This window comes from Melanerpes formicivorus, unplaced genomic scaffold (assembly GCF_026170545.1).
Source record: "Melanerpes formicivorus ecotype bairdi unplaced genomic scaffold, bMelFor1.0.p_v2 SCAF_15, whole genome shotgun sequence".
In the NCBI taxonomy this organism is placed as follows: domain Eukaryota; kingdom Metazoa; phylum Chordata; class Aves; order Piciformes; family Picidae; genus Melanerpes; species Melanerpes formicivorus.
This window is the reverse complement of record NW_027142367.1, coordinates 13,179,288-13,204,573: the sequence shown is the minus strand read 5'-3', so window position 1 is coordinate 13,204,573 and position 25,286 is coordinate 13,179,288. Positions and strand designations below refer to the sequence as shown.

Sequence of the window (25,286 nt, the reverse complement as noted above, 5' to 3'; positions counted from 1 at the left end):
CTCGGCCACCCGGCTCGGCCCGTTAAAGCGGAGGAACTACGAGCCCCAGAAGGCCTTTGAGGGGGGTGGGAGTCGCGCCTGCGCAGTCGATCCGGCCGGGCCTCAAGGTGATGGTGGGGACGGGAGCTGCTGCACGTTGCCCTGCTACGAGGGCGGGCGGGGCGGGTAGGAGGGAGGTGTCGGGAGTGTGGCCTTTGGTCTGTCGCCGTCCAGTGTGTCTCTATGGCTCGGGGCCCGTGAGAAGGAAGAGGAAGAACGGTGGCTTGGCCACAAGGTACTGCTGCTTGGTGTGGCTGAGGGAGAGGGGTGGCCGCCCTGGAGGGGATGAAGGAGGGTGCGAGCATCTCCCGGAGCCCCCCTAGGCGAGCGGTGGCGGAGGAGCGACAGGAGCCGCGGCGAGTGATGAGGAGTGGTAGGGCCTACGGGCATTAGGCGGCTTCCCCCGGCAGGTACAGGTGCCCTCAGTCCCAGCCGGTTTGGTTATCGCAGTCCTGGGGGATTGGGCTCACTGACTGGCGGCCGCGGTCCGGCCAGGGGGAAGCTGGGGCGATGTGCCTGTCGAGCTCCGTGGGTCTCTCCTAGCTGCTTTCTCTTCCTCAAACTCCAGGGCCGTAGTGTCTGCCGTAAAAAACGTCGTTGGACCGCTAAAGGGCCGTCATTAGGCTGTGCTCCTGAGGGTGTTTATCTGCCGAGACAGGCTATTCCGCACGTGTGCTCAGACTGCTCGGAGCGGCCGTGCAAGCATTTCCTTGTCTAATGAATGTTTCACACGGGTTTTGGTGACCCTCTTGTGGCACATGGCAAATACTAGCCAGTCGGAAAATCTGAAAACTGAGGCACCTCGTACCTGCTTACTGGTAGAATTATGTTCTCTTGCTGTTTCGGCACTCACTTTCTCTTATGTTTTGTACGGCCTGGCTTTAGGGGTTACTGAATCCATGGGAAGCAGTGGGTGGCTGAATGAGATGTAACCTGGCAAAGTTGCCTGGAGTTACGGTTCCCATTATTAATCAGTTTCTGGTGATTAACTGTGGTAGTTGTCTAGGGAGTCAGGCTGAGAAGTGATAAGAACTTGATTTAAGACTGTTAAATCAAATTTGGCTTTATGTGAAGTGGTATAAACCGTATGTTCAGCTTCATTGATGTCAATTTCTGAAATGCCTTCTACAAGCTGTCACAAAGAGAAAAGGTTAATTTGGGCAGTGGTACATGAAGTGTCCCAGAATTCCTAACCAAAAGTAATTCTTAAAGTGTTTCTCAATTTACTTAAACCCCAAGATGATGTTGCTGCTACAAATATAAACAAAGTGATTTGCCAAAGTTTTGCTTCCTCAGGGAGAGGCAGGGAACAGGTTCCTCATTTGGAACGTGTCACCTGTGCTGCTAGCTTATATGACTTGCAGCTGCTTCTGTGTGGGAAATGCATGCACAGAGGATAATGTGTCCCCCACCATCCTTCTGTTCCTAGGGGGTTGGCAGTGTGTGTTTATCTCCTTTTCTGTTGGAGGGCTGTTTAAGGCAGAGTGGGATATGACTGGCCTCTGTGGCAGTACTATTGAATTGCAGTTGCTGCTTGAGAAGCACTTCAAATATTACTTTTTTTCCTCTCTAATGCATGATGTGAGTAGGTGGACAGCAGCTGACTTACAGATGGCAAAAGTTAAGTAAGCAAATTCAGACTGTCAAAGAGTATGCATGGACTGTAAGAAGTTAAAAATTTGTCTGACCTCAGCTGTGAAAGATTTGTCTGACATCAGCTGCTATAATCAGCAAAGTAGATCTGTAGGCAGTAGTAAAAGAAGTTTTCATTTTGTGTTGTCTCCTAAAAGGATGTGTTTAGCTCTCCTGCTGTTATTTCCTCCAGATAAACTAACCTAGCTCTCTGTGTGCTTTCAGGCATCACTAACAGACTGAAGCCCATTCCGCAAGATGGGGAATTCTTGATCTCCCCTCATCTCAGATACCAGCCCTCATTTTGCATCTTGACAATTCCTGGATCTGTGGGGAGTTCTAACTGGTCTTGAAGAAAAGGTATTTCAGTATTAAGAATGGAATTAAAACCACTAGAACTGAGGCCTGGGCCCAAAATATGACTGAAGTCTTCCTAGAAAGTACACAATGGATCATAAAGATCCTCACTTTAGATTGAGGGTCAACATTGAGGTCAGGGGTTCTTAATGACTGTAAGATGTCTCTAGTAGATTCTTTGACTTGAGACAAAAGTATTGTGCAGTATGGCAGTGTCAGAATACTGCTCAAGTTAGAGGACTTTTTTTGGATCATAAAAACTCTAACATCTACAGATGTTCATGTCTCTGTCATTATAATCAAATTACAGTTAAGAGTAGAAAGTAACTAGTCAGTTAAAAAATCCTTATGATCTATTGTAGTGATACTTTCCTAAGTTCAGTTGGTCTTGAGGATACCAGTGCAAGTGTTGTTGAATCCAACATACTTTATTAAGTCAAGACTATAATGCTTCAAGCTGTCAGGAAAATCACAGTTCAACAAGGTGTTACTGGGTTAGTAGACCAAATTGATGTACCCAGTTATGTCAGTCCTGCTACCTTCTATCTGCCTTAGACAGTATGCAGGTCAGGAGAGAAGTAATTCCCCCTTTAAGGCACTGGATTATACAGTAGGGCTTTAAGCTGTCTAGACTTCTGAAGCCAAGTTCAGGTAACAAACACTGCATCCTCTGAACAGCTTCAGTCCTTTCTACCCCAGTGTCTTCCAGCACTCACTTTTCTCTGCATCATCTTCAAACTAGTTACCTATTGTATGAGCTAACAAAAGATGGACTGGGGTTTTTTCCCCCCCAAATGCAGCACTGCTCCTTCCAAACAAAGACATCTGGATGGAAAAACTAGGTCTTACTCTGTGCACATCAAAAAATGAAAGTGCCACTTAGCTGAGCTATACATTTTATTTCCATGGATCTATTGTTTAATCTTAGCCAAAACCTGACCTTGACTGTCTGTAACAGTTCTTGTATAAACAAAACAAGAAGGCTGTGATTGTGGCTTTGTAGCCTGCTGTAGCAGAAGATCCCCTGCAGCTCTCCAGAGCTTGTAGTCTGGCCTTGCTGTGTTGGATGAGAGAAGGGGGTGTGGGTTAGTGCAGCCAAGTGCTCATGAACAAACTGTAAGCCACAGCAGTAGTTTTTTTTTTTCAAATGGATACATTTTATTTGTTCTAAATAAAAATACAAGTGGGTTTACAGCAGTTCTAGAAGTTTCTTCCAAAAGTGGCTGGTGGAAGAGTTGAGTAGAATGTGAAGGCACTTACCTTCTGTGATAGTAATGCTTAGCTCTAATGTGTGGATCAAAAGCCGATTTTGCTAACATCAGAGGACATCGTTTGCTTTCTGTTGTCTCAGGCCATAGGACAGTACTTTGTGACAGAGGAATGTTTCTGTGCTGAAACATGAGTCATAGGCTTTGTTGATTGCATCTCCTAGAGGGCAGTGTGCTTCCAAAGGCTGTGGTGGTGCAGTCACAGGATTCCTTTCTTAATCTGAATACAGCAATGTAGTAAATCTGCTACTTGAGACTGAGCAGGAGGGTTATTTGCATCCTGTTACTGAAGTCCCTACAGAGTTCCTCCTAGTGTAGAGAGAAAGTTCTGTGTCAAGAGAGTGCTCTTTCAGACACCTGTAGATGGTATCATTTTGTTGTTTGAATGGCTGGCAGTGCTGGCAATCGTGTCCTCTAAAGAAAAGATGCTGTATAAGGCATTAAATTGAATAGTGGGCAAGGAAGTTTATCCACTCAGGTATGAAGAACTTAATAAAAACAGCACTGCTTTTGTAAGAGCAGTTCACATTCACTTGTAGAGATGGGAGAAATAAGCATTCACAAAAAATGAGATGAAGAGTGTGGATTTGAGCATGTGTGTGTTCTGTAAATGTTATGATCAGCCTCTTCACACATAATTCTTCAAGATGCTCTGATTGATACTCCACATATTTCCCCATATGGACAAGTTTGAATTCACAACAGAGAATTCAACACTTAACTTTGAGTATTTAGAAAAGATTTGTACTGGAAGTGAATGTCTGCCAACAGTAATGCTGCTGAAAGATGAACATTCTGTTTTGTTTTTTGGGTTTGCTTTGGTTTTTTTTTTTCCCCCTGAGAAAAATGACAGCTTTTCAGTGTTTGAAAATGTGAAAAGAGAGAAAAGGTGAGAAAAGAAATGGGGGGGGAAAAGAAAAGTAATCTTGAACCTAATGCTTCCACTGTGACTTTTCGTATTGAAGCTCTTGTGTTTTCCTGTTTGATGGGTTGGGGTTTTTCTCCACCCACTTGGGAGGTGATTTACATTCGTTTGGTCCTGCCATGTAAGGCTTCAGAGTGTTTTGGGGTGTATTCTTTGCAAGTTTTAGTTGCACCTTGAGTAAATTTGAGCAAAAGGCAGTGAGGCAATATCCAAAACGGCAAGTGATGCAGGATGAAGTAGAAGGCTGTACAAAGTTGATGTGAAGATCTAAGCTTAAGTGTATTCCTAACAAACACCTTTTAGAATTAGACAAGAGAAAAATATTTGAATGCCTCAGCTCTTATTCTGTGGTCTGATCAAATGGGCTGAACTTTGAGTTAGCATCATTTGTTTTATGAAAGTCCTAGCATCTCTAGTTGTTTTCATTAGACCTTTCAGGAGTAAGTATTTGATTAAAACACCAAGAGCCATTTAAATTCAATATTACAAAATTTAGTTTATATACCAGTGAAGTCCTGAGTGCCCAGAAAGATTGTAGAGGCTGGGTGCAGAGAGTGGCTCTGAAGAAAGAGACGTGGGTGTATTAATTGATAACAAGCTCAGCAGTGTGCTCTTCTGATATGATGGTAGGCTGGGGGAGCTGGAGTTGTTTAGCCTGGAGAAGAAAAGACTCCGGGAAGACCTTATCTAAAAGAATCCTACAGGAAGCCTGGAGAGGGACTTTTCATAAGGGTGTCTAGTGATAGGACAAGGGAGAATTAAGCTGAGGGACAGTAGGTTTAGACTGGATCTTAGGAAGAAGTCCTTCAGTATGAGGGTGGTGAGACTCTGGAATAGGTTTCCTGGAGAGGTTGTGGATGCCTCCTCTCTGGAGGTGTTCAAGGCCAGGTTGGATGAGGCCTTGAGCAGCTGAGTAGTTGTGAGGCCTTCCTGCCTGTGGCAGGGAGGTTAGAGTAGACGATATCTAAGGTCCCTTCCAACCTAAGCCTTTCTGTGATTCTGAATTTAAAAAGTTGGCTTGGTTACTAGAATCCAAATGATGTGCAGCAGGAAGTCTTACACAAGCTGGAGTTCAGTTTTGTCTGCAAACATGGCTTTCTCGGTGGCTCTGGTAGTGAAGGGAGATATGCACAGCAGCTCTGAGCTCTGCTTAGATCTTCATAAAAGACACATCTGTGCCCTGAACAGCTGATAGTCACGTTGCTAATACGTGTTACTAGGTAGTGTCAGAACTCTTGAGATGCTCAGTGGAAGCTGAAAGATGAGAGAAATCTGCCAGTAAAATTTACTGAACTGTTGAGAGGGAGGATCCCAGGAGATCTTCAAACAATGTTTTGGTGTAGAAAAACTAGTCTGTCTTTGCTTCAGCATCTAACCCCTCACCAGTCTAGCTGTCGTGTTTTTCTGTGGAAGTTCAAAGCCATGTGAAGGGAGCTGCCGACATAAGGCTTCCTCCTGTGAATTAGTTTTGCAGCCCCTTTTTGTTAGGTAGTAGAAACTTTCTGCTGCTTTGTAAGCTGCAGCACTACACACTCCACACACATCTCCATGTTAATAGGCCTCTGAAAGCTCTGCCAGAGGAACACAAATATTTGAGGGGAATGAACTAGTGACACTTTAGGAGATGAAAGGATGAAAGAGGCTATCAGGAGTTGTTTGGGAAAGTTACTGCATGAAGGGGGAATAGAAAGAAGAGATAACTAAGATGTTATTTTGATAATTAGCCTAAAGTGAAAGATAATGTGCAGAAGAAAGTCAAAATAATGAGCAGGTAAGTATAGTCTCTGCTTTTAACTAACAAAAGGTTTGTTTAACCCTTCTGGCTTAGATATGCTTACTTTGAAGCTTAGTAAACCTCTAGAAACATCTCAAACTTTGTCATTGTAGACATATTTATAGAGTGACAGATGGACAACAAATCAAATGAGCTGGCACTTTAAAAGGTGGTGATATTTCCCCTTTCTCTTGATGTGTATCTTTTCTTTTGAGAGACTCTGGTACCAATGTAGAAGATAATCCAGCAAACGTGCTGTTGTTGGAAGAACTGTGGAGAAGAGACCAGAAGAGCTGTACTTCTGTGGAACTTCAGTAGAGGGCAGAAGGAAACTTGTGAATTGAAGGGACTCAGGTAGCTGTTCAGCACCAGTTAATCAAATCACAAGTCCTGGAGAGCAGAAAGCACTACAAATTGTTATGAAATCTTTCAGAAGATTTAGAGAGGGAAAGCACATTCACACTTGCATTAAAGGTTAGCTGCGTGCAAGACACGCTGGAGGGAAGGGAGGCCATCCAGAGGGACCTTGACAGGCTGGAGAGGTGGGCCCATGACGAACTCATGAGGTTCAACAAGAGCAAGTGCAGGGTCCTGCATCTGGGTCGAGGCAATCCCAGGCACAAATACAGGCTGGGCAGTGACTGGCTGGAAAACAGCCCTGAGGAGAGAGACTTGGGGATCCTGGTGGACGAGAAGCTCAACATGAGCACTCAATGTGTACTTGCAGCCCAGAAGGCCAATCAGATCCTGGGCTGCATCAGGAGAAGTGTGGCCAGCAGGTCAAGGGAGGTGATTCTCCCCCTCAACTCTGCTGAGATTCCACCTGGAGTACTGTGTCCAGTTCTGGAGCCCCTATTACAAGAGGGATATGGAGGTGCTGGAGCGTGTCCAGAGAAGGGCCACAAGGATGATCAGAGGGCTGGAGCACCTCTCCTGTGAGGACAGAATGAAGGAGTTGGGGCTGTTCAGTCTGGAGAAGATAAGGCTCTGAGGTGACCTCATTGTGGCCTTCCAGTATCTGAAGGGGGCCTACAAGAAGGCTGGGGAAGGACTTCTCAGGATATCGGGTAGTGATAGGACTAGGGGGAATGGAATGAAGCTGGAGGTGGAGAGAGATTCAGGCTGGATGTGAGGAGGAGGTTCTTCCCCATGAGAGTGGTGAAACCCTGGAATGGGTTGTCCAGGGAGGTGGTTGAGGCCCCATCCCTGGGGATGTTTCAGACCAGGTTGGACGAGGCTGTGGCCAGGCTGATCTAGTGTGGGGTGTCCCTGCTCATGGCAGGGGGGTTGGAACTAGATGATCCTTGTGGTCCCTTCCAACCCTAACGTTTCTATGATTATGGATAGTTACTGCAGAGTATGTTGAGCCATTGCAGTTACTAAGAGGTTTATGGTTATATTTTACATCAAGTTGAGGAAAACCAGTCATGCTTTGCATCTATTGTGCCATTATTATAATCATTTTAAAGTATGCTCCCAGCACTTTTTGGCAGCTCAAAGATTTTTTTTTTTTTCTGCTCAGTTGTGGGTTTTTTACTTTGGTTTGTTAGCTTGGCAGGATGTTTTTTGGTCAAATACACTGCCAGTAAGATCTTGAAAAGAACAATTTGAATCTGAAAACAAATTCTGATTTGATTTTTTAAAATTACATTTAGGAGAAAACCTTGAGCAAAACAGTGGAGGGGTTTATTAAACAGTTATTTGGATGAGATCTCTCTACACTTGTGTTTTATTTATAGACTGGTTTGGAAGGGACCTTAAAGATCACCTAGTTCCACTCCCCCTGCCACGGGCAGGGACACCTTCCAGTGGACCAGGTTGCTCATTTAGCCTTCAAGGTGAGCTGGAAAGGATTTGTGAAAACTAGATTTGTGTCCTTTCAGAAATCTTCTGCTCTGAGGTGACCTAATTGTGGCCTTCCAGTATCTGAAGGGGGCCTACAGGAAGGCTGGGGAAGGACTTCTCAGGATATCAGGTAGTGATAGGACTAGGGGGAATGGAATGAAGCTGGAGGTGGGGAGATTCAGGCTAGATGTGAGGAGGAGGTTCTTCCCCATGAGAGTGGTGAAGCCCTGGAATGGGTTGTCCAGGAAGGTGGTCGAGGCCCCGTCCCTGGAGGTGTTTAAGAGCAGGCTGGATGAGGCTCTGGCCAGCCTGATGTAGTGTGGGGTGTCCCTGCCTATGGCAGGGGGTTTGGAACTAGATGATCCTTGTGGTCCCTTCCAACCCTGAATGATACTATGATACCCCACACAACCCTCAAAGTTTGCTGGATTTTTACAATACAAGTGTCAAGAATGTAAACGAATTCTCTGGTTTCTGGTACCTTGGGAGTAGAAGCAGCTCATGGATTTTCATTGGGAATTCTCCTGTGGTATAATTAGTGTTCTTTTTTCAAGCACTAACAGAACAAGTAAAAATGCTTGTAATTCATCCATATTTACATATTGTGTCCAGAGTGTTTCTGGTAGAATTGAGAAAATAAACCAAAGTAGTCTGTATACACTGTATCCCCATTTCCCTCAGATGCTTTCTGATTTCTTTTCCAAATGAACTTAGAAAATCTAGGGGTTTTGCCATCCATCTCCATTCTTGTATTTTAATTTCTCTGACCCCTCAAACAAAGTGAATTGTAAGAGGATAGCTATTTCTGTACAAATTATCCTGAGGAAAGTTTCATCTAGCAGGCTCCTCTTGCATGACCTCTTTCCAGCAACAGATATCCACAGCAACCTTTGCTGTACTTCTATTGGTCTAGCTTGTTGGTTATGGTTGGACCCAATGATCTAAAAGGTCTTTTCCAACCAAAACAGTTCTATGATTCTGTTTTCCAGTGACCTCATGTTTCTTGTTAGCACATGTCCAAAACCATGAATTTGGTGGTAGTCACATAGGATCTTCGCGTTTCAAGAGTTGGTCTGAACTTTTTATTGTCTTCCTGAATGAAAGCAAATCTAATCCATCCATCCTTGTAATCACTGGAAGGCAAATATCCATCAGAGCAAATGAAGAGTATGGAGTACTCCTGCAGTGCATCAGGTTTATGCCAAAGCTGGTCTAAACTGTAACAGAAGTGCAATAGTTTGAACAAAACCTTTAGCCACTGCAGTGAGAAACTGATCTGTCCTTCTCCTCCAGAGGTCACTAGAGCACTCCTTTTATGTCTTGAGGGTTTGGTAATAGCTTGCCACGAGACAGACATGCCTTCGAACTAAATGGATGTCCAAGAATCCCAATCAGGAATATGTCCTGAACAGCCAAGATCTCCTCAGCTCACCTACACTCAGCTGGAGCTACTACAAAATAGTTAGCCAGGACTGAAGAGGAGTCTTTGTCCCCTCATCTCATAGTTTGTTCTACTAGCATCTCTTCAGTCACTGACCACGTGGGATTATTACAGTGGATAACAATTATTTTTGTCCTCAGCTACTTTTTTTCTCTTTTTCAGCCTTGTGGCATTTCTGAAAGACAAGTGATGTAGAAATCTAAGGTGCTTTAAACCCCTTTCTGCCTTCCCTCAAATTCTCATGCCATGGGCCGGCTGCTCTACACACAATCACCATGTATCTTTGTTGGGAAGAGACCTTCAACATCATCTGCTCTGGCCCTTGACCCAGTATGGCAAGGTCACCACTAAACCATGTCTGTAAGCACCAGGTCCACACACCACCAGTTAAACACCTCCATGGATGGTAACTCCATCACTGCCCTGGACAGACCATGCCAATACTTAACAACCATTACAGTGAAGAAATATTTCCTAATATGCAGCCTAAACCTGCCCTGGCACAGCCTGTAACTATTTCCTCTAGTCCTGTTGCTTGCTTCTAGCTTTTGTCCTTTTCCGTGCCTTTGAAACTTTGTGTAACAACAAGGTGGGGGTAGGGGGATGAAATTACTAAAATGGAGAAGCAGCTTTTGAAAAGTCACCAGGTGTAGTTGTGAGCAGCATTTGTTACTGTCCTGACTTCCTTGGAATCTTGAGTGATTTTAAGCACATGAAAGTACTGGACAATTATATAGCTCTAGTAATTCAAGAGGAGTATTACACTTGGAGAATAACATTGTCTCAAATCCACAGGCTAACATGCTTTTTCTTGCTGTCTGAGTGCATGAGGTACTAGGAAGTTCCTTTCACAAAGTGCATAGATTGATAGAATAGTTTGGTTTGGAAGAGACCTTAAAGGTCATCTAGTTGTAACTCCCCTGCCATTGGCAGGGATATCTCTTGCTAGACCAGGTTGCTCAAAGCCCCATCCAACCTGGCCTTGAACACCTTCAGGGAGGGGGCATCCACAGCCTCTGGGGACAACCCATTCCGGTGTCTCACCACCCTCACTGTCAAGAATTTTTTCCTTGTCTCCAACCTCAATCTCCTCAAGCTTCAACCCATTCCTTCTTATCCTATCACTACAAGCCCTTGTAAAAACTCCTTTCCTGGGGGCAGATTTTCCCATATTTGTCTTGTATTTTAGAGGAGTGAAAGAACTGCAGTTTGCTGGTACTTTGAGACTCCAACCCCATTTCTGTGCACTTGGAGTTTCAGAAACTTCTGAGTTTTCCCCTTTGCAGTGCTGAGCCAATTAACTAAAAGATTGTGATGGAACAGCTACATCCATCATGCCTTCCATGGTATTCATGTAGTCAAAATTAATTTGCAAAGTGTATGCAATATTGATCTGTTAACTTTATTTGTTTGCCTTTTCTACATCTGGACAGAAAACCCTCCCTTGGATGGGCTGGGTCTTGCACTGGGGAGAAAACCTTGTAGTTAATGAGTTCCAAATCCATCTGAGGATATAGGAACATAAAAAGTGGCGTGGCAAGTGTTGTCAGTGGCCATGATAGTTCCCTGCTTGAAAGCCATCTGTGATGTTCTATTTTTAACTGCTGTACATGCACCTGACTCTGAGCAGAGGCCTTAAAACTCACTTGCTAATCACAACTCTGTTAGCTGCTGACTGATGAGTGTTGAATACAGTGTAGTGACCTATTTCCTCTTCACATTAAGGGGAATTCTCGCTTCCTGTAAACTATTTCATACCCCAATGTTGTTCAGCCATAATAAAGAATCAGAAGTGTGGTATGGTGTTACTTTCATGCTGTCAGTTAATGCTGGACAGTGTTCTGAGGTGTATTAGAAGGGCTGGGGTTAGTAAGTTGAGAGAGGTTCTCCTCCCTTTCTATTCTGCCCTGGTGAGGCTGCATCTGGAATATTGGGTCCAGTTCTGGACCCCTCAGTTCAAGAAAGATGTCAGGGAACTGCTTGAAAAAGTCCAGCACAGAGCTACAAAAATGATTAAGGGAATGGAACATCTTCCATATGAGGAGAGACTGAGGGAGCTGGGGCTCTTGAGCTTAGAAAAGAGGAGACTCTTTTCTAAGAAGAGAGACTCTCTCTCTCAGAAGGAAACAACAATTCCCAGTTGAAGAACTTCAGAGCTACATGGAGTCTCTTGTTAGCACATCTGTATCCAAAGGAGAATTTATAGAAGGCTGTGGATGTGGTCTGCCTGGACTTCAGCAAGGCCTTTGACACCGTCCCCCACAGCAAGCTCCTGGCCAAGCTGTCAGCTCCTGGCTTGGACTGCAACACTCTGTGCTGGGTTAGGAACTGGCTGGAGGGTTGAGCCCAGAGAGTGGTGGTGAATGGTGCCACATCCAGCTGGTGGCCAGTCACCAGTGGCGTCCCCCAGGGATCAGTGCTGGGCCCCATCCTCTTTAATATCTTCATTGATGATCTGGATGAGGGCATTCAGTCAGTCATCAGCAAGTTTGCAGATGACACCAAGTTGGGAGCAGATGTTAGTCAGTTAGAGGGTAGAAAGGCTCTGCAGGGGGACCCTGACCGGCTGGACAGATGAGCAGAGTCCGACAAGATGATATTCAACAAATCCAAGTGCCGGGTGCTGCACCTTGGCCACAACAACCCCATGCAGAGCTACAGGCTGGGGTTGGAGTGGCTGGAGAGCTGCCAAACAGAAAGGGACCTGGGGGTGCTGATTGACAGCTGCCTAAACATCAGTTAGCAGTGTGCCCAGGTGGCCAAGAAGGCCAATGGCATCCTGGCCTGCATCAAGAATAGTGTGGCCAGCCGGAGCAGGGAAGTCATTGTGCCCCCGTACTCCACACTGGTTAGGCCACACCTTGAGTGCTGTGTCCAGCTCTGGGCCCCTCAGTTTAGGAAGGACATCAAGACACTTGAATGTGTCCAGAGAAGGGCAATGAGGCTGGGGAGAGGCCTTGAGTGCAAGCCCTACGAGGAGAGGCTGAGGGAGCTGGGATTGTTTAGCCTGGAGAAGAGGAGGCTCAGGGGAGACCTTATTGCTCTCTACAACTACCTGAAAGGTGGTTGTAGCCAGGAGGGGGTTGGTCTCTTCTCCCAGGCATCCAGCACCAGAACAAGGGGACACAGTCTCAAGCTGCACCAGGGGAGGTTTAGGCTCAAGGTGAGGAGAAAGTTCTTCACCGAGCGAGTCATTCGTCATTGGAATGTGCTGCCCAGGGAGGTGGTGGAGTCACTGACCCTGGAGGTGTTCAAGAGGGGATTGGATGTGGCACTTGGTGCCATGGTTTAGTCATGAGGTGTGTGGTGACAGGTTGGACTCGATGATCTTTGAGGTCTCTTCCAACCTTGGTGATTCTGTGAACTCCTTCAGTAAGCAAAGCTTCCTGCTAACCTAAAATCTTCATAATATGAATTTGTTATTGTTGCTGTTTCTCTAAAGGTGCCTTGCCTTTTTTTTTTTCCTACTCCAGCAGAGTCATGCATGTGTTCAAGATGTGTATTTGAAAGGAGGAAAACTAGGAGAAGAGTTTCAGTCTTTTGAAGATAAAAACCTTATCATACTTGTTGAATATCTGGAAAGTCATAAAAGGTATATATGGCTTTGTTTTATATATATTTTGTATAGCTTCTGCCTTTGTTATGGTGAACTACTGATTGTTTTCAGCAGCCTCAACGTTTGCTGTCAAAACACCTGACTGAAATACATATAGAATAGAATAGAACAGAATAAACCAGGTTGGAAGAGACCTTCAAGATCATCGCGTCCAACCTATCACCCAACACCACCTAATCAACTAACCCATGCAACCAAGCACCCTGTCAAGTCTCCTCCTGAACACCTCCAGTGACGGCGACTCCACCACCTCCCCTGGCAGCCCATTCCAATGGGCAATCACTCTCTCTGTGTAAAACTTCCTCCTGACCTCCAGCCTGAACTTCCCCTGGCGCAGCCTGAGACTGTGTCCTCTTGTTCTGGTGCTGGCTGCCTGGGAGAAGAGACCAACCTCTGCCTGTCTACAACCTCCCTTCAGGTAGTTGTAGAGAGCAATAAGGTCACCCCTGAGTCTCCTCCTCTCCAGGCTAAGCAGCCCCAGCTCCCTCAGCCTCTCCTCATAGGGCTTGTGTTCCAAGCCCCTCACCAACTTTGTTGCCCTTCTCTGGACTCGTTCCAGCAAGTCAACCTCCTTCCTAAACTGAGGGGCCCAGAACTGGACACAGGACTCGAGGTGTGGCCTAAGCAGTGCAGTGTACAGGGGCAGAATGACCTCCCTGCTCCTGCTGGCCACACTCTAAGGCTATAGAGAAGCAGAGGTTAAGACATTTGAGTTTTGATTGAACTTGAATAATTTCTAACTTTAGATCACAAATTGTGATGGGTATTAAAAATGTACAAGCACCAGAAAGATTTGAAAGTTGTAATATAAGTGACTTAACTGGCATTTGCCACAGACACTCAATTAGTGGCACCTTTTTTTTTGGAGGGAAAGAAAATTAGTTCTGTTAACTTAGTCATTGTGCAGAAGAAAGCACGGAGAGAATGAAGTACTCCTATTTCATTCTCTCTGCTGTGAGGATAGGCTGAGGGAGCTGGGGTTGCTCAGCCTAGAGAAGAGAATACACTGTGGGGACCTTATAGCTGCCTTCCAGTCCCTGAAAGGATCCTATGGGAAGGCTGGAGAGGGACTTTTCATAATGGTGTCTAGCGACAGGACAAGGGGGAATGGTTTGAAGCTGGGGGAGAGTAAGTTCAGACTTGATCTTAGGAAGAAGTTCTTCAGTATGAGGATGGTGAGACTCTGGAATAGGCTGCCCAGGGAGGTTGTGGATGCTTTTTGTCCCTGGACATGTTGGGTGAGGCCTTGAGCAGTTGAGTCTAGTTGTGAGGCATCCCTGCCCATGGCAGGGAGGTTGGAGTAGATGATCTCAGAGGTCCCTTCCAACTTAAGCCATTCTATGATTCAGTAGTTCAAAGCATGCATTTTTTTTGGCGGGGGAGGGGGATATACTTCTCAATGTCCAAAATTCCTCTTTTGTGGGGAACCCCCCAATGCTCTTTGAACTGTGAGGAGTGAGCATTAAATACCCAAAATCATGATGGGCTATCTGCAGTTTTAAGACATTATTTGCATAATAATGTTCTGGAAATGGCAGTTCAATTTAATTTAATAGTACCATCACCTTTCCTAACAGATGTATGCTGGCTGGCTGCTATGGTTAGGTTTGTTACTATTAAGGTTATTGATTATTGGTTTGTCAATAATAATTAGTAGGGTGGGGTTTTTTGTCTGGTTTTTTTTTTTTTACTGTATGAACTTCTAGTACAAACTAGTTTAGAATGTGAAAAGGTATCCCAAAAATAAATGTATTGACACCCACAAAATCATTTTTATTTGCAAGTTTGCTGATGACACCAAGCTGTGTGGTGCAGCAGACACGCTGGAGGGAAGGGAGGCCATCCAGAGGGACCTTGACAGGCTGGAGAGGTGGGCACAAGCCAACCTCATGAAGTTCAATAAGAGCAAGTGCAGGGTCCTGCATCTGGGTCGAGGCAATCCCAGGCACAAATACAGGCTGGGCAGTGACTGGCTGGAAAGCAGCCCTGAGGAGAGAGATTTGGGGGTGCTGGTGGACAAGAAGCTCAACAGGAGCTCTCAATGTGCACTTGCAGCCCACAAAGCCAATCAGATCCTGGGCTGCATCAGGAGAAGTGTGGCCAGCAGGTTGAGGGAGGTGATTCTCCCCCTCTACTCAGCCCTGGTGAGACCCCACCTGGAGTACTGTGTCCAATTCTGAAGCCCCTATTACAAGAGGGATGTGGAGGTGCTGGAACGTGTCCAGAGAGGGCCACAAGGATGATCAGAGGGCTGGAGCACCTCTCCTATGAGGACAGACTGAAGGAGTTGGGGCTGCTCAGTCTGCAGAAGAGAAGGCTCCGAGGTGACCTAATTGTGGCCTTCCAGTATCTGAAGGGGGCCTACAGGAAGGCTGGGGAAGGACTTCTCAGGATCTCAGGTAGTGATAGAAGTAGGGGGAATGGAATGAAGCTGGAGGTGGGGAGATTCAGGCTGTATGTGAGGAGGAGGTTCTTCACCATGAGAGTGGTGAAACCCTGGAATGTGTTGTCCAGGGAGGTGGTCGAGGCCCCGTCCCTGGAGGTGTTTAAGCCCAGGCTGGATGAGGCTGTGGCCAGCCTGATCTAGTGTGGGGTGTCCCTGCCCATGGCAGGGGGGTTGGAACTAGATGATCCTTGTGGTCCCTTCCAACCCTGAATGATACTATGATACTATGATTTCAGTGAGTTCATACAACATTTATGTAGGCTTGAGGTATCACTCAAACTAAGTTGCTGCTAGAAATGAGGTTTCAAGGTAACTTCTCAATAACTGTGCCAGATAATAGTAGCACTAAACATCTGAAAAGGTTTAGAGTAGAATGAGCCTTTTAACTGTGAGGAGCAGAGTGTGGTAAGTGACGGGACCATTGCAGTTTGGAAAGTTAAAGAAGTGATGATTTAATTCTAGAAGGTAACAGTGTCTCCAAAGCAAGATAAGGAAAACCTTTTCCAGAACAACAGAAAGCAATTTAAGAAGCTGACAATTTCAAGTAGCATTGAAAGAGAGAAATCAGATTATTGCAATGCCTTTTGTTTAATCTTTGCTGCTTTTTTTTCCTCTCTCTCTAGAAACCTCAGCTGCAGGTCACCAAAATGCAGCGGAGCCTGTTGCATACTGCATCCCAGCTGGTGCATGGGACATGCGTGGCCTCTCCCCGTGCTGGCATCTTTCAGTGCTTGAAGGGACAGTCGGCCTTGTCTAACGTTGGATGCAAAGTGGTTTTGGTGCTGGACCCTCCTCAACGATGTCTTCATGCAGGGGCAGCGTACTTTGCCTCAAAGAAAAGCACTTTTTCATCACAGCCAGCAGACACTCCTCGCAAAGTAGCAGAAGAAAGAAATCCCTTGACTTCAGCCAGGGATGCAGCCAAGCAGAGCCCTGGAGAGCAAGATGCTTCAGATCCTGATCCACTGCAAGACAAATCAATTAGTCTTGCTCAGAGATTCAAGAAAACCTTTAAACAGTATGGAAAAGTCATGATTCCAGTGCATCTTCTGACTTCCACTGTATGGTTTGGAGCCTTTTACTATGCAGCCATGAAGTAAGTTGATAGTTTGTGGCAGTGCTCAGTAGTGCTGTTGAATGGAGACTGGCTTTTCAGAGGTGAAAGGACATAGAATCGTAGAAAGGTCTGGGTTGGAAGGGACCTTCAAAGATCATCTAGTCCAACCCCCTGTGCAGTAAGCAGGGGCATCCTCGACTAGATCAGACTGCCCAGAGCCCTATTGAGCCTCACCTTGAATATCTCCAGGTATGGAGGAGGTTGGTTGGACCCCATCCCTGGACATACTCAAAGTGAGGCTTGACAGGGCTCTGGGCAACCTGATCTAGTTGAAAATGCCCCTGAAACACTGCTGTATGTCCAAAAATTGCCTTTCTATGTAATAGGGAAATGGGGCTACATTTTTAACTGAAACACAAGATTAATACTGAAAGCCACACTTAAGATTCATTGGTGTTGTGTGTGTGCTATTAACATGCAGTCATTGCTGTGAACAAGGTATATTAACATTGGAGGGAATGCTCATCTCCCCCTGCAAGAAGCATAGATGTAAACAGCATTGAAATTATTACTAACCACTCACAAGGTAAAGATGGGGAATTGGAATTTCAATTGTAAATTGCTAGATGAGACCTTTGAAGACCTGCTTGCTTCTTGCTTGTGGAATTGCAAGGTATTTCACGTTCCCATGGCAGGATCTTCCAAGGTCCTTTCCAATCCAAACCATCCTATGATTCACCACTTCCTCTGTTCTTCATCCTCCATCCTCCACAACGACTTTTATGCCTTCTACCTTACTCTTGAGGTCCTCACAAACCTTTATTCCTTTTACCTCTCTTTCCTGCCTTTGCTTACCTCTCTTTCCTGCCATGGTTTAGTTGATTAGATAGGTTGGACTTGATGATCTCAAAGGTCTCTTCCAAGCTGGTTAATTCTCTTCTCTCCTCCTCCTCTCTCCTCCTCTCTCCTCCTCTCTCCTCCTCTCTCTCCTCCTCTCTCCTCCTCTCTCCTCCTCTCTCCTCCTCTCTCCTCCTCTCTCCTCCTCTCTCCTCCTCTCTCCTCCTCTCTCCTCCTCTCTCCTCCTCTCTCCTCCTCTCTCCTCCTCTCTCCTCCTCTCTCCTCCTCTCTCCTCCTCTCTCCTCCTCTCTCCTCCTCTCTCCTCCTCTCTCCTCCTCTCTCCTCCTCTCTCCTCCTCTCTCCTCCTCTCTCCTCCTCTCTCCTCCTCTCTCCTCCTCTCTCCTCCTCTCTCCTCCTCTCTCCTCCTCTCTCCTCCTCTCTCCTCCTCTCTCCTCCTCTCTCCTCCTCTCTCCTCCTCTCTCCTCCTCTCTCCTCCTCTCTCCTCCTCTCTCCTCCTCTCTCCTCCTCTCTCCTCCTCTCTCCTCCTCTCTCCTCCTCTCTCCTCCTCTCTCCTCCTCTCTCCTCCTCTCTCCTCCTCTCTCCTCCTCTCTCCTCCTCTCTCCTCCTCTCTCCTCCTCTCTCCTCCTCTCTCCTCCTCTCTCCTCCTCTCTCCTCCTCTCTCCTCCTCTCTCCTCCTCTCTCCTCCTCTCTCCTCCTCTCTCCTCCTCTCTCCTCCTCTCTCCTCCTCTCTCCTCCTCTCTCCTCCTCTCTCCTCCTCTCTCCTCCTCTCTCCTCCTCTCTCCTCCTCTCTCCTCCTCTCTCCTCCTCTCTCCTCCTCTCTCCTCCTCTCTCCTCCTCTCTCCTCCTCTCTCCTCCTCTCTCCTCCTCTCTCCTCCTCTCTCCTCCTCTCTCCTCCTCTCTCCTCCTCTCTCCTCCTCTCTCCTCCTCTCTCCTCCTCTCTCCTCCTCTCTCCTCCTCTCTCCTCCTCTCTCCTCCTCTCTCCTCCTCTCTCCTCCTCTCTCCTCCTCTCTCCTCCTCTCTCCTCCTCTCTCCTCCTCTCTCCTCCTCTCTCCTCCTCTCTCCTCCTCTCTCCTCCTCTCTCCTCCTCTCTCCTCCTCTCTCCTCCTCTCTCCTCCTCTCTCCTCCTCTCTCCTCCTCTCTCCTCCTCTCTCCTCCTCTCTCCTCCTCTCTCCTCCTCTCTCCTCCTCTCTCCTCCTCTCTCCTCCTCTCTTCTCTTTTTTATTGTAAGACAGACTTTTTAATTGGAAACTAAATACTTGTGTGGCTGAGAAAAAAAGGCAAAATTTTAATGAAGTATTCTAATTTTAGTTTTTCAGCTATAGCATGTGCCAGATACTGTTCTGGAAAATGCCTTTTATTAGGGGAAAAAGAAAAACCCACTGTATCAGCTATGGGCTGTTAGTTCAAGTCAAAGATGGCTTGGGTTTTTTTTTTCTGTCTGCAAATGGCTTGCTAAATATGAGTAAATGTTTATCTCTCTGGATTGCCAGTGTTGTATATTTAATAATAGAAAGCATGAAACAACAGCAGTTTGTGGCAGCAAGGATGGGGCTGTGCCATCAGAATGCCTTGCTGCACAAGTGTTTGTCTTAGTTACTCTAACCAGCTGGCATAATTGCCCTTTCTAGGGAGCTATAGATCCAAATGTCATTCTAAATTTAGCTCATGTCAGAGGAATAAAGGTCTTGAGCTGTAAAAATATTTTGCTTTGGATGAATTCAGGTTGATGCTTCCATCCAGATATTTCAGATGGAGCGAAGATGTACTTTTCTTTTGAAACATTGGGCTGCTAAAATAGGATGGAAATTACTGAGCTCTTTAACTAGAAACTAATTATAACAAAGCTTCAGTTTGTCATAGCACAGGACCAGCACCCTCTTGAAGTGGAAAAGCAGCTTTCAGAATCACACAAGACTAAACAAACAGTGGTGGTTTATGAACCAACAGTTAATTCTGCCTTTTAGATCTTACTAGGGCTCCATTTTCTACTCTGGGGATAGGCCTTCAGATTGTAGGCTCCAGTAACTTAGTAAATTTCTGCCTGTTTTACTGTTCCTGATGCTGAAGTGCACAGAAGAACGCTTAAAATGCTAGGTAGAAATGGATAATGATCCTAATAATGGTCTCTAAATATTGGAAAGGCAGGTCTTCTAGAACTGCATGTACTTTTCTAGTGTAAGGACAGGCTGTCTTTTCTTCTTTATGTTGTTGTTCTTCTGTTTTGTTGTTCTTTATGATGTTAACTTCCCTGGCTTTCAAATAGAAAGAAATTGTGATAGGAGCTCCCTCTACCCACCTCGCCAGCTTATTTTGACAGGGTGGAACAACTGGGCACAATACCCCTTGTCCATGTTGCTTCCTTTTTCTTTAGCCACATCTCTTTTATTGTTGGATATACTTACAAGTGAGTGGAGGACACTGAAGCATGGATTCTGGGCATGCTGCAGATTAGTTTGAGATTTTTAAAAGGAACAAAAATCAAATTGTTTTCTGTCAAACAGAGCATGAAGTTGAACTGGAGCTTCAGTAGGGATCTTACCACTAGTGTATTTACTTACCTCCACAGACTGGATGTGAGGAGGATGTGAGGATGTCAGGCTGGATGTAAGGAGGAGGTTCTTCACCATGAGAGTGGTGAAGCACTGGAATGGGTTGTCCAGGGAGGTGGTCAAGGCCCCGTCCCTGGAGGTGTTTAAGAGCAGGCTGGATGAGGCTCTGTCCAGCCTGGTCTAGTGTGGGGTGTCCCTGCCCATGGCAGGGGGGTTGGAACTAGATGATCCGTGTGGTCCCTTCCAACCCTGAATGAAACTATGAAACAGACAAGAAGCTGAAACCCAGGTAAGTTAGTAGCTGCTCAGCAAAACAGGGATGATGTAAAGGGATCACCTCATGGAATCATAGAATCATAAAACATTAGAGGTTGGAAGGGGCCTCCAGAGATCAAGTCCAGCCCCTGCCAAAAGCAGGATCACCTAAAGTAGTCCACACAGGAATGCATCCAGGTGGGTCTTGAAAGCCTCCAGAGAAGGAGACTCCATGACCTCTCTGGTTGGCTGAAAAGACTGTTAATTTGCTTGTATGTAAGATATATAATTCCTGCAATATATTGCTTGGGTTAAAAAAGAAAATACAGCTTGGGTAACTTGCTGGTATAATAGAGTTGAAGAATGGAAATCATGGTATCATAGTATCAGTCAGGGTTGGAAGAGACCACAAGGATCATCTAGTTCCAACCCCCCTGCCATGGGCAGGGACACCCCACACTACATCAGGCTGGCCAGAGCCTCATCCAGCCTGGGCTTAAACACCTCCAGGGACGGGGCCTCGACCACCTCCCTGGACAACCCATTCCAGGGCTTCACCACTCTCATGGTGAAGAACTTCCTCCTCACATCCAGCCTGAATCTCCCCACCTCCAGCTTCATTCCATTCCCCCTAGTCCTATCACTACCAAAATGGTACCATAAATCACTGAATTCCAGTTCAGGTTGCCTTTTCTCTTTTACAGGGGAGTGAACGTTGTTCCGTTCCTGGAGTTGGTTGGCTTACCAGACAGCATAGTGAACATCCTGAAAAATTCCCAGAGCGGAAATGCACTGACTGCATATGCATTGTATAAAGTAAGTACCTTAGAAATAAGCTCAGAATCTTGCCTGGTGAACTTTATTTAGAACAAACTTTAGAATAAACCAAACCAGGTTGGAAGAGACCTTCAAGATCATCGCGTCCAATCCATCAATCAATCCAACCTACCCAAACAGCTAACCCATGGCACCAAGTACCCCATCAAGTCTCCTCCTGAACACCTGAACTGAGCAGGGTTCCCTTGGTCACAGCAGAAAAGAGTTGGTTCTGTTTTCTCTCTTTGGTAGCCACACATGAGAACATTCATGTTTGTAGTAAAAAACAGTTACATGCAAGTGGGTACGGGCTCTCTGCTCCTTGAAGCTGTCCATTTCTCAACAGCTTTGTTTGCTGCCCAAAGGATTGTCTGCCCTCAGATTTAGCTGCAGTTAAGATCACAGACTGCATTGGGTTGGAAGGTACCCTCAAAGTCATCTTGTCCAGCTCCCCTGCAGTCAGCAGGGACACCTCCAACTAGATCAAGCTGCCCAGTATGGACGGAGATTGGAATCAATATAGCTGACCAATATGATCGAGTATTGTCCCTTTATTGTTCCAGTATTGCAGGCCTATGGTGCAGGCCTATGGTGCAAGTATAGCACAGTAAAGTAAAGCATAGAAGAAGAAGAGACAGGAAAGGCAGAAGTGCTAGCAAGGCAACTGCTACAACTTATATAAACTCGGAGTGCCTTGTTGGCGTGGCTTCATTGGTTCCCTCTGAGTGACCACACATTGCACTATTATAGATTATTGGTCCAACTACTAACGACACGTGAGGTTTGTTGATGCAGGTGCATGTCCTGCTGTCCCAAGATAACTGTCCATGTTTATAGCTACCAGTGCCCTGTTTTAGTTACATGCTGCAGGCACAGCACTGTTTTGCTACACTGCTAGCTGGCTCTGCACTTACGCTGAGCATGGCCTACCACCATGTCAGGCTCTAGGCCTGCACTGCCAGATTGCTCACACTGCTCGTCGCTGGCATTGCCACAGCCCAGGGCCACATCAAGTCTGATCTTGAATGTCTCCTGGGACAGGGCCTCAACCACATCCCTGGGCAGCCTGTTCAAGTATTTTACCACTCTCATTGTAAAGAACTTCCTCCTTATGTCCAACCTAGATCTCCTCTGCTCCACTTTCAAACCATTGCCCCACATCCTGTCACTACACGCCCTTCTAAACAGTCCTTCCCCAGCCTTCCAGTAGGTCCCCTTCTGATGCTGAAATACAGCTATAAGGTCTCCCTGGAGTCACCTTTTCTTCAGGCTGAACATGTCCAGTTCCTTCAGCCTGTCTTCATAGGAGTGCTTCAGCACTGTGGTCATCTTTGTGGCCCTCCTCTGGACTCACCAGCAGATCCGTGTCTCTCTTATGTTGGGTGCCCAAGAGCTGAACAGAGTACTCCAGGTGAGGTCTCACCAAAGCAGAGAAGAGTGGCAGAGTCACCTCTCCCAACCTGCTGGCCATGACTCTTGTTACAGCTCAGATTCCTATGTATCCCTGGCACATTAACCAAGATAAACAGGTAAAGTCTAAACACCTCATGGTTTCCAGATAAAAGTACAGGGTGGTTTATCCTGGAGGATTTGCTGGTTTGTCTTTCTACCTTAGTTCTCCATCATTGTCCTGTACTTTCATTGCCATTTGAATCGGCTACATTCAGGTTTGGGTCTCTGGCACAGACCATGTTGGGGAAACTTGAAATGTGTCAGACCACAAAAACCCAAAGTTCTGCATTCACTTCAACTGATACTCAGCTGTTTTGTTTCCAGGCGTGGTGTGCTGCTTATCTGATATTAAAGGGGTTATTTTCCCCCTACTCTTGCCAGTTATTCCTGTGCTTAAGAGACCATTAAACAAACATGGTTAAATATAAAGATTTTATTATACCTGGGAGATCTGACAGGGTTGGAAGTAACTTTGAAGCAGTAGAATAGGTTGCAAAGGGAAGATTGTGTGGGTTCTGAAAGAGCAGCTTGGTCTGCCTGCAGTAACGCACCTGGCTTCTTGTGTCTTGGATTAGCTGACCTCTTAGGGTCTCAGCTCTCTGGTTTTCTATCTGCAGGTCCTACTTTTGGACTGAAAGCTGTTTCTACACCTGTGAATTTCAGATTTTAGTGTCTTTTGTGGTCATTATTTCCTCTTTGCCTCCATGGCTCACTGTTCACATGCTGTCTGTGCTGAAATGCTGAGGGAGGTGTCTGATGCTCGTCTCACAAGCTGCACAGAGAGGGCTTTTTTTACATGGAAGTCTAATGCCTGTGCTGGTGCCTGTCAAAAGGACACTGCGAGTATTTCTGGGGGATGCACCATAAATCAGTTTGCTTCTTTATAAAGAGAAGGTCTTTTTAGTCTCTGACACTGGCCAAACTAAATCCTCAATGTTACAAATACCTTTTGCTAGGTAATATTGTCCTGTTTTGTTGATGCTGTGTGATCTTTGGTTTCTTTAAGATTGCAACTCCTGCCAGATACACTGTGACTTTGGGAGGAACATCTGTCACCGTTAAATATCTACGTAAGCACGGCTACATGTCCACACCACCACCAGTAAAGGAATATCTCCAAGATAGGATGGAGGAAACAAAGGATAAAATCACAGAGAAGATGGAAGAAACAAAGGATAAAATTACAGAGAAGATGGAGGAAACAAAGGATAAAATCACAGAGAAGATACAGGAAACCAAAGATAAAGTTTCATTTAAAAAAATTAAGGACTAGGAGAGATGCTTCCTCTTGGATATATCAAACCTTAGCACTTTAAACCCTCTGTGAGACAGGATATACAAAGTGCACTTCTGAGGTTGGGTGTTTTTTCCTTCCCCCCCCCCCCCCACCTTGTCTGGAGACTACAGTTCCTCTGTGGATTAAAAATTCTATATATTCACCAAGGTTGAAGTTCCCTGGGGGAAGAGATTGTGGCAATGTTTTCCATTTGCAGAAGGAGAAGCGAATCTCGGAGGCTCGTGTCTGTCGGTAACAGTTACTCCTCCCTTAGTTTGGGTTTCGTTCTGTTGTTTTGGTTTTTAATTCCCCTCTCAAAATGATGATTTCTTCCAAAAGCCACTGCTTCATTCTTCATAGTGCACAGCTGTTACTCCACGAGGCTGTATCTTCCATTGAATGAGAGTGAAGAGTTCTCTACTGGGAAAGGCAGCGTCTTTTGGCTTTCAGAGTATGGTGGACCCAGGCCTCTGCAGTCGTGACCACCTCTAAGTTTGGAGACAGACCTTTATCACTGCTACTGCACGTGAAGGAATCAATGGATTAGCCACTCAGGCTGAATTGATTGTCATGGCTCTACAGACTTCAGCTGTGCTGGTTTACAGGTTGAGACTTATGAATCTTTCTTGGACAGTGTTGTCTTCTCAGAAATCTCACCAGAAAGCTGCAGGAAGATACATTAATCACAAGAGCCATACTGTCCAGTATGCTTTGTTTCCTACAGTTGATTTACAGTATAAAAGAAGTTATGAAATTAACAATTGTAAATTTAAAAACTAGTATTTTATGGGGTTTTGTTAATGTTTACAAAACTGTTCATTTTTTTAGAGCAAAACTATTCTGGAAGAGTTTACTTGAGAAATCAGTACAGTAAGAAGCTTTTTTAATACATGCACAGTTAAGCGTTAACCCTCCTGCTCCAGAGTCCTTCAGACTTCAGCAGCATGATGTAACTCCAATGAACCTCATCTCTGAGACACTGATCACAGGCTACCAAGATTTTGGTTTTTTCCCCTTCTGATTCTTGTTAGGCAAATAGTTACAGCTGAAGGCTGAAATGCTCTGAGAGGTGGAATAAAGGAATAAAGGTGAAACTGTTCTGTTTCAGTGGGCAAGTAAACTTTTCCCATGGGTTTATTCAAATAAAGGCTAAGTTGAAATGTTTGGGGTTTTTTTTTTTCCCTATTTCTCTTACAGGTCTCATTTTGTAGCAAGTCTCTGCATCTTTAACTTTTAACAGTGGTGGGGGCTTGTGGGGGGATATGGAGAAGGAACTACTGGAGCCTGAACATAGTTAATTGGAGTAAAGGAACTGACACTTCATCATCTCTGCCCCGCTCACTGTCAGTCAAGTCACTGGGGGCCTCTCCCTCTTTAAGTGAGTTGAACTTCATTAACTTAAATGTGCAGGATTGATTTTTGTACTTCTCTGCCTCTGTCCACATGTCAAATAGTAACTGCAATCCAATGCCTACCTCACAGGGATGTTGTGAGGAATAATCATTGTATATTCAGTGCCCTGAAGAGGTGAAGTGCCATCTTGCTGAGAAACATTATTAAAAAATGATTCTGTGAGCTCTTGTGCTCCAGAGATGAACACTGCTCTGGGATTGCTGTTAACAGATGCTGTTGTTTCACTGTCCCCATACACACTTTCTTCTGCTGTTGGCATTTGTTCTC

General features: G+C 45.6%; 1 protein-coding gene across 10 annotated transcripts; it reads left to right on the top strand.

The window, feature by feature from the left end:
* The first annotated feature begins 32 nt into the window (after positions 1–32).
* On the top strand, positions 33–25,181 carry FAM210A (family with sequence similarity 210 member A). 10 transcript variants are annotated; one of them, XM_068147666.1, is made up of 7 exons: positions 144–274; positions 1,897–2,031; positions 6,213–6,349; positions 12,755–12,873; positions 15,967–16,439; positions 20,767–20,878; positions 23,337–25,181. In XM_068147666.1, exons 5-7 carry the CDS (start codon positions 15,991–15,993, stop codon positions 23,601–23,603), a joined length of 828 nt encoding a protein of 275 aa, XP_068003767.1. In that variant the 5' UTR covers positions 144–274; positions 1,897–2,031; positions 6,213–6,349; positions 12,755–12,873; positions 15,967–15,990; the 3' UTR covers positions 23,604–25,181. The 10 variants fall into 10 exon arrangements, with proteins under 10 accessions (XP_068003766.1, XP_068003774.1, XP_068003767.1 ...); XM_068147665.1 differs by lacking the exons at positions 144–274; positions 6,213–6,349 and adding an exon at positions 33–107; XM_068147667.1 differs by lacking the exon at positions 6,213–6,349 and having other exon boundaries at positions 12,758–12,873.
* The last annotated feature ends 105 nt before the right edge of the window (positions 25,182–25,286 follow it).

Bases quoted from the DNA above. Each gene is read 5' to 3' on its own strand.
- FAM210A (XM_068147665.1), top strand. From the start codon at position 15,991: ATGCAGCGGAGCCTGTTGCATACTGCATCCCAGCTGGTGCATGGGACA. The intron at 16,440-20,766 runs GTAAGTTGATAG...TCTCTTTTACAG, and splicing joins TTTTACTATGCAGCCATGAA to GGGAGTGAACGTTGTTCCGT. The intron at 20,879-23,336 runs GTAAGTACCTTA...GGTTTCTTTAAG, and splicing joins CTGCATATGCATTGTATAAA to ATTGCAACTCCTGCCAGATA.